Raw genomic sequence first — 7,535 nt, forward strand, 5'->3', positions numbered from 1 at the left:
TTGAAGCCGCACAAAAAGTTATGTACAAAGCATGACGATTATGAACCTAAAATTGCATGCAATTTGAAATGTGCACCTACTCGGGTTTCTTTAGAAAAATTCTTTCACAACTGAATTATTCACTTTATGTCAATAAAGGTAGTAAGTGTTATATTTGTAAAGCAGAATGGGAGGGGCAGTGCTGTGAAGAAGAGTGAAATAAAGGAAGTGCTTTATTAACTCAAAATGTAGCATTAAGAGGATGCGGAGCATAACGAGCAAGAGAGGGGGTGGGAGGCACTGCAGTGGCGGTCTGTGATACTCAATATTCAGAGTGACATGTGAAGTGTGTGGTTGTGTTGTGCGTGAACTAGTGCATGTGCCATGAGTGAGTGTGTTGTGTTGTCCGACGTGCGTGGGCTTGCTGTTTTCTGCGTGGGTGTGCTATATGTGCGCTTGATCACATTGTGCGTGCGCCATCAGTGGTCGATGACGTGTGTAGGTGTTAACACGGGAGGGGCCAGAGGGCACGGGGGAGATCATAACTGATTAGGATGGTGTGGACAGCTGGAGGCTCGGAGGGAAACAAAGAAGGTGCATCAACATAAAGGAGGCGTCCACCGTCGATGTTGAGACCGTGGAGTCCATTGGCGAGAATGGCGGTGATCACTTGGGCGAGGATGGTGAGAGACTACTGTAGCATCACGACTTTGGATTTGATGGCGTCTTATAATTCCTCCTTAAATCTCATTTGCAATGTGCAATGGCGACCTTCACTTTTCGGAGCTCTTAGTGGCGGCCGGCCTTCGACGTAGGCTACGTAGCTCGAGTGCCTGCTTCTGTGAGGACGATCTTCACTTGTGGGGCATCGCACATCAATACCGTGTTATGCATGTAGCTGTTGGATCACGGAAAGTGGTGGAGACATCAAATGATAACTTGGATTTGGTGGTGCTTCTCAAGCATAGTCTCGAGCTCCAGGTGAAAACTCGAGGTCTGGCTTTATTAGTTATATTTCGCACTGGCTATGTTTCTTGTGTCATTTCCTTGTTAAAGGAATTGTTCAGATTTGTTCGGACTTGTTCTTGAGGGTGAAAAATCATGATTTGGCCTTCGATTGTTGGATCCAGCATGGCGACGCTTCAGCGTCGTTCCCTTTCTCAAGGTGTTGTTGTTGAAGAATCTTTTTTGTTGTGCTAGTGATGTTAAGAGATGTTCGGTGAGGATATTGTTGCCAGTGTAGTTTTTATCACTTCAGATATTTGTTTCTTTTTACTCCACCAGGGCATAACTTCGGTCTTGTTTGACTTTGTTAGTTGCCGGTGTCATTTTTCTGTGTGTATATTGGTGCTCATTGTTTTTGTGTCTCCATGGTACTCAATTTAGAGCAAATAAAAATCCACCCTTTGTCTAGGAAAAGCTTCTAGTCCATCCATTCACAATTATAAAATGTTTTAAAAAGTTGAATTTGATGCATATAGACATGTTTTAGTGTGTTTGTTCACTGATTTTAGTTCGTATGTAGTCCCACATTGAAATATACAAAACATCTTATATTTGTGAACGGAGGGAGTAAAATATACAAAAATACACTGACAAAAATCTAATGTTAGTTATCCTATTTACAGGTGTGGAAGGAGCAATTCCAAAATGAAACGGAAAAACAAAGAGAAAATAACTATGTATCGTAATTAGAAATTAGGGACTCCTTTTTCTGGACCAAAGGTTTCCAACTAGAAATTTATTGCTAGAGTTTATGTAAGATGCTTCAAAATAATCGAACATCAGCAAATTTTGAAACATTATTTGAGAAAAAAATGAAAAGAAAAAAAATAGCACGTCTGGTAGGCACAGGTTGATGACTAGATAATGAAGGATGAATCAATATGTAAAGAAGGATTTGAGCAACAACGGCTCGGATAGGTTGTTCATTCCCCGTTTGGGTATTATGTAAAGTAGGATCCTGGTATTCACAGGTTGAACATTTAGTCCAAAAAAGGAAAGAAACTCAGTGCAGATACAATAAGAATGTTATGCATATCACTTCTCCTTTAGAATTTTGTCTACGTTGAAGTGTTAGAGATCTGTCTTTTATTATAATACTACCTAACCGAATGATATAAACTGAGACTTCTACGTGGTTGGTTTCATCACGGATTGACTTGCATGACCAAGAATTATTAATTCTAACGGTTATCACTTAAGCTAAGCAAACACATCCTCCCCTAATTACATTTGTACATATTTTTTGTGCATGTGCACTGATGAACTAAACATGGTCGTACAGAAAAATTCTCCTTAGTGTTTGCTTGACCATAGGTCAAATTATCCGTCCGGTACTTGTATATGAAAATAAGTTTCCTCTTCCTTCATGTTCAACTGATGGATTTTATGAAGCTTGACTAAATAGTAGTAAAACCAAGATGAGAGCCAAGACAAGCAGAGGGGATAGCCGGTAAGAGGCTCTCATAGCACATATGCAATAGTAGACAACATATTGTTCATAAATTTGCGGCTTCAGGAAAATTCAAACTTCAGCAAACCGAGGAAAGAAATTACTATGCATGCTCAGGAAGTTTAGTTAGACACTGACTGAGTAATGTCAATGTACTGCCCAAACACACTGATGTGAATTTTCCTTATTGATTTTAATATGTCCCACTTCAAATAATGTAATTCAGGTAAGTTAGGAAAGGAAACATAATATATTGAAAACATGTGATGTATATATGGTTTTGCGCTAAAATTAGCAGGCGCTTAAAGTAGGAAGCGTCGATGAATGCGACCACACAAATTAACTTCGTTTTAAGCAGCTTACGCATCTCTTTAGGACCATCTCTAATAACAATTTGACAAGTTTAGTATCAGAACTGTATTTGAGAAGGACCCAATAGATAGTTGCATTTTGAGGGTTTATAAAATGAGTATGTTGAGCGGGCAACTGTTTTCCGATGCTACATTGAGGTCACAAATGGAAGGTTCATTTTAATACCAATGCTTTTTCAATCGACTTGTGTGCATGATAAAGTTTGAACGAACTTCTGTCCTATAGTTATACATTATGTTTATGTACTCTAACAATGAGGAAGGAGGCATGATCTGTATTTTGTAGGAGGTAAGGCACATGCTCAACTAATCATCACGGACTCAGGTACAGTAGTTTGGTGAATATAATCACTGCAAGTTATGGCTTCTCTCTTATATATAAAGCAGGAGGAGAGGGGCAATGATGTGAAGCGTGCTATTGAATATGACAGAATTCAACTTGGTTGAAATGAAGTAATAAGCCTATAAAATATTCAGTGGATCACCTCCTTGCTAGATATTATAGGTTATTTACTCTTAGCGCATGTTTGTGAAACCTGACGGTCAATATATCACAGAAGTAGGATTGGGAGGTGTTGGGAAAAGTAGGAAAACGTCGAGCATCTGTGCTGCTATCCAGTGAATAAACATGCATGGTTACTTCCAACCAACTCACGGGCCTCTGCTTTATGTTAAGCCTTTATCTCTTCCCATAGCACTTGACCATCCTCCTTCTTACCCCACGATCCACTCAGCTGTCCCATCCTGTGATAGAGATATGGAGTAATCTCATCCTGTAAGAGATTCATGGGACCAGAAGGGTAAGCGCTCCGACTACATAGGGAGAGGACAAATTCCATCCATTTGGATCCCGCATTGGCACTAGTGTACGAGCTTGAAGTGTCTGGATCCGGTGACACCGACAGTTCCAAAGCTGGGGAACAACCGGATGCACTTGTGGAGCTCATGATTGGAGATATCAATCAGCGGCCAGTTCGGGGATCAGCGTTGGATGGTGCGATCTTTATGTTAGTGGCCACACGAATGTAAGCATGCTTCCCTATGGAGTCATTTTAATTATCTAATATGTGGGAATGTAAGCATGTTTCCCTATGAATGTAAGCATGTTTCTCAGATGTTTCCCTATGGAGTATTTTTTTTCTTCGTCGCTTCCCTTCGTAAATACTGTAGTAAATTAGCGCCCTTCGATCAATATTCCAGAAATGCACCCCTCAGACACCCAATAGCGGGGACCTTATCATTTCGGGCTGCCTTTCACAGTCTTGATGTGGGTTACATAAACGTACTCCCTCGTGCCTGAGAAGCACCGTATAACGGCCCGGATGATACCATAGTTTGTGTGCCACCTGTCGTACACAAGCGGCTGGCTTGCTGGCATGAAGCGATCCTGCTGTGCTGGTTGTTCTGAACATACGTGGCTGCCGCAGTAGCGCCTATTTTTTTGCTGTGACCATCAAGTCCAACCTGTTTCATTTTTTTTACTTTTATCTTGTACTTTGCGGTGGTAACATGAGTTCAATTAAAGTGCATGCTTTGTTTCGTTTTAGTATGGATCAAGTTTGGCATGACCAATTAATTAACCGAGCAAAAAAATGAGACCAACCAAGGGATAACCCTCGTTAGCATTTTTTTATAGGAGAAACACCACAAGCACCGCGCGTTCGAGTCGGGACTCGAACTCGGGGCCCAGCCAACGGGTCGACACCCCGTCCTCTTAATTAACCGAGCACAATGTGGATTATATGGGTTACTTATTTTATGGTGATACCAGCAGACCTTACAGTGTAGAGATAAAGTGTTCTAGGTTAAAAAAAATGTTGCAAGTAACACTACCGAACTAAATGGGATTGCCTTTAAATTTCACTGGTTCCTAGTTGAATAAAAGTCCATTTCTATGCTGTTTTATACGAGTGCAGCGTTCTGGTGCCCATCTCCTGTACATCTCCTAGTTGAATAAAAGTCCATTTCTATGCTGTTTTATACGAGTGCAGCGTTCCGGTGCCCAGACTCATCTGCATCTCGTCAGAAAAAAAAAACACTAGACAAATTCCAAAAAAAATTGTGTGGTAAATAATTTGATGCGTGAGTTTCGCTCCAATTTTTAAATCATTTGTACATCTGAGGAACTCTCAGAAAAAAAAGACAAATCGGGTCGGAACAGTGTGTGAACAGTAAACATTTTTACAGACCCTGAATTTGTCTTTTTTTGCCGAGAGCTGCTCAGATGTTCAAATGATTTGAAAATTGATGCGAACCTCACGCATGAAATTATCTTCTACACACAAAAATTGGAATTTTGTGAATTTTTCAAGTATTTGTTTTAATTTTTGTTGTCAGGGCGGGTTCACGGTACGTATCAAAGCAGTTACTTGATTCTTTTGTACAAACTGGTGTCACGTCCACGGTACTCTTCTGAAAATTTATTTTCATGGACACGGTTCTTCTTTCTTTCAATAAATCTCTCAAGCAGGGATCACTGTCAGTCAGATGTACACCCCGACATAAACAAGCAGGAGTCACTATCAGATGTACACCAAGCGTACTTCTTTGTTCTGCCGTATCATTTTTATACAATGTGGCCGGCCAATCAGATGTGCGCGTCATTTTTATACCACTAGCCGGCCACCATAATCCACGGCAACGCACAAGCCCTTTTCCACAAAATAACTTCGTACAAACACCGTATCTCTCAGTCTCCTATTTTTAACACGTACTTGACACTATATATACCACCAAGTGCCATCCAACAAACCAGACCAATGTACAGACACTTGCCATCCTAGGTTGCCTCTGCCGCTGCAGTACTGTCATTGCAGTTCGGTACCTAACCGAAGATGGCCATCCACAAGGCTTTGCTTCTTGCCATCCTCGGTTGCATCTGCCTCTGTGGTACTGTCATTGCAGCTCGTGAGCTGAATGATGACTTGTTGATGGTGGTGAAGCATGAGAACTGGATGGCTCAGTATGGCCGTGTGTACAAGGACACCACTGAGAAGGCACGTCGGTTCGAGGTTTTCAAAGGCAACGTCGAGTTCATTGAAACATTCAATGCCCAAAATCACAAGTTCTGGCTTGGCGTCAACCAATTTGCTGATATCACAAATGATGAGTTCAAGACAACCAACACAAACAAGGGATTCAAAGCAAACTCCATGAGAGTTCTTTCTTCTGGATTCAGGTATGAGAATTTGAGTTTGGATGCCCTTCCAGCAACGATGGACTGGAGGGCCAAGGGAGCCGTCACTCCTGTCAAGGATCAAGGCCAGTGTGGTAAGTAAAAAAAACATTATGATGCACGGCATATATGTGTTAATATTTTATTGGATAACACTATAACAACACAATTATTTCTAGGCTGCTGTTGGGCATTTTCTGCTGTTGCCGCGACGGAGGGCATTGTAAAACTGAAAACCGGGAAGTTGATCTCACTGTCGGAGCAAGAGTTGGTTGACTGTGATGTTCATGGTCAAGATCAAGGCTGCGAGGGAGGACTCATGGATGATGCCTTCAAATTCATTATCAAGAATGGAGGCCTTACTATGGAGTCAAGCTACCCATATACTGCAGCTGACGGCAAGTGCAAGGCTGGATCCAACAGTGTCGCAACCATCACCGGCTTTGGGGATGTGCCTGCCAATAACGAGGGCGACCTTATGAAGGCGGTGGCAAACCAACCAGTGTCTGTAGCTGTGGACGGAGGAGACATGACGTTCCAATTCTACTCTGGTGGGGTGATGACTGGGTCCTGCGGCACTGACTTGGACCATGGAATTGCAGCCATTGGATATGGAAAGACTAGTGATGGCACGAGCTATTGGTTGATGAAGAATTCATGGGGCACAACTTGGGGCGAAGATGGGTACTTGAGAATGGAGAAAGACATTGCAGACAAGAAGGGCTTGTGTGGTCTTGCCATGGAGCCTTCATACCCAACAAAATAGGAAGATAGCCAAATGCGACCTAATCATGCATATGCACAGTTCTCAAACAACTAAGGTCCCCATATCCTATGTATAGTTCATATGTGCCCGTAAATTGTGTACGAAGATGTATCTTATGTACATACATTGCTATACTTTGTAAAGTAATACTATGTATGATATATTGTATGAGAAAATTGGATTAAGAATTATGATATATATTCCATGAAGCTTTCAAATGTCTAAAACATTTGACTATGTTAAGAGTAAACTCAAAAGGTTATTTTCGTATATATGGTTTTTATATAGTGTCATTTGGTATTTATAAGAATGTGTCATTGGACAACGCCCGAGTGTTACTAAATCTTACAAAAGGGAATAAATAGAGTATATGTTGGGGAAAAGCAATTTTGTCATTGGTGCACTATGTATTTCTCAACCGTGATATTTTTTAGTGTATTCTCTCGTGTCAAGTTACTGTATGAACGTGTTCACCACATCTTGCACACAACAAGATAAAATCCTAACTCTCCACGACCATAGATCAACAGGAGTATGAGTTATAGTCAATTCAGCTATCGCCATAAACCCGATTCTTATAAAGGCGGCCTATACAAGAACCTTTAACTTCGTACCCGACTTCTGATGAGATTCTATTCTATAGTAAAGAGGAAGAATACTCCTCTATCAACACATGTACGTTGAATCAGCCAATCAGTGATGAATTACAACAGTTTCACTACAAACAATCCTGGATAACTGGATCTAAATTGAACTCCATAAATACTTGGATGCAACCTTTTCGTATCT

General features: G+C 41.1%; 1 protein-coding gene across 1 annotated transcript; it reads left to right on the forward strand.

Annotated features, from left to right (window-relative positions):
* The first annotated feature begins 5,639 nt into the window (after positions 1–5,639).
* LOC147983297 (senescence-specific cysteine protease SAG39-like) lies at positions 5,640–6,746 on the forward strand. The gene is made up of 2 exons (XM_087539477.1): positions 5,640–6,075; positions 6,160–6,746. Exons 1-2 carry the CDS (start codon positions 5,640–5,642, stop codon positions 6,744–6,746), a joined length of 1,023 nt encoding a protein of 340 aa, XP_087395603.1.
* The last annotated feature ends 789 nt before the right edge of the window (positions 6,747–7,535 follow it).

Source organism: Triticum urartu, chromosome 2A, assembly GCF_056163025.1.
Source record: "Triticum urartu cultivar PI428250 chromosome 2A, HENAU_Tu73, whole genome shotgun sequence".
NCBI lineage: Eukaryota > Viridiplantae > Streptophyta > Magnoliopsida > Poales > Poaceae > Triticum > Triticum urartu.

Excerpts from the sequence above, each read along its gene's own strand:
- LOC147983297 (XM_087539477.1), top strand. The coding sequence starts at position 5,640 with ATGGCCATCCACAAGGCTTTGCTTCTTGCCATCCTCGGTTGCATCTGC. Across the intron at positions 6,076-6,159 it reads CAAGGATCAAGGCCAGTGTG|GCTGCTGTTGGGCATTTTCT; the intron begins GTAAGTAAAAAA and ends AATTATTTCTAG.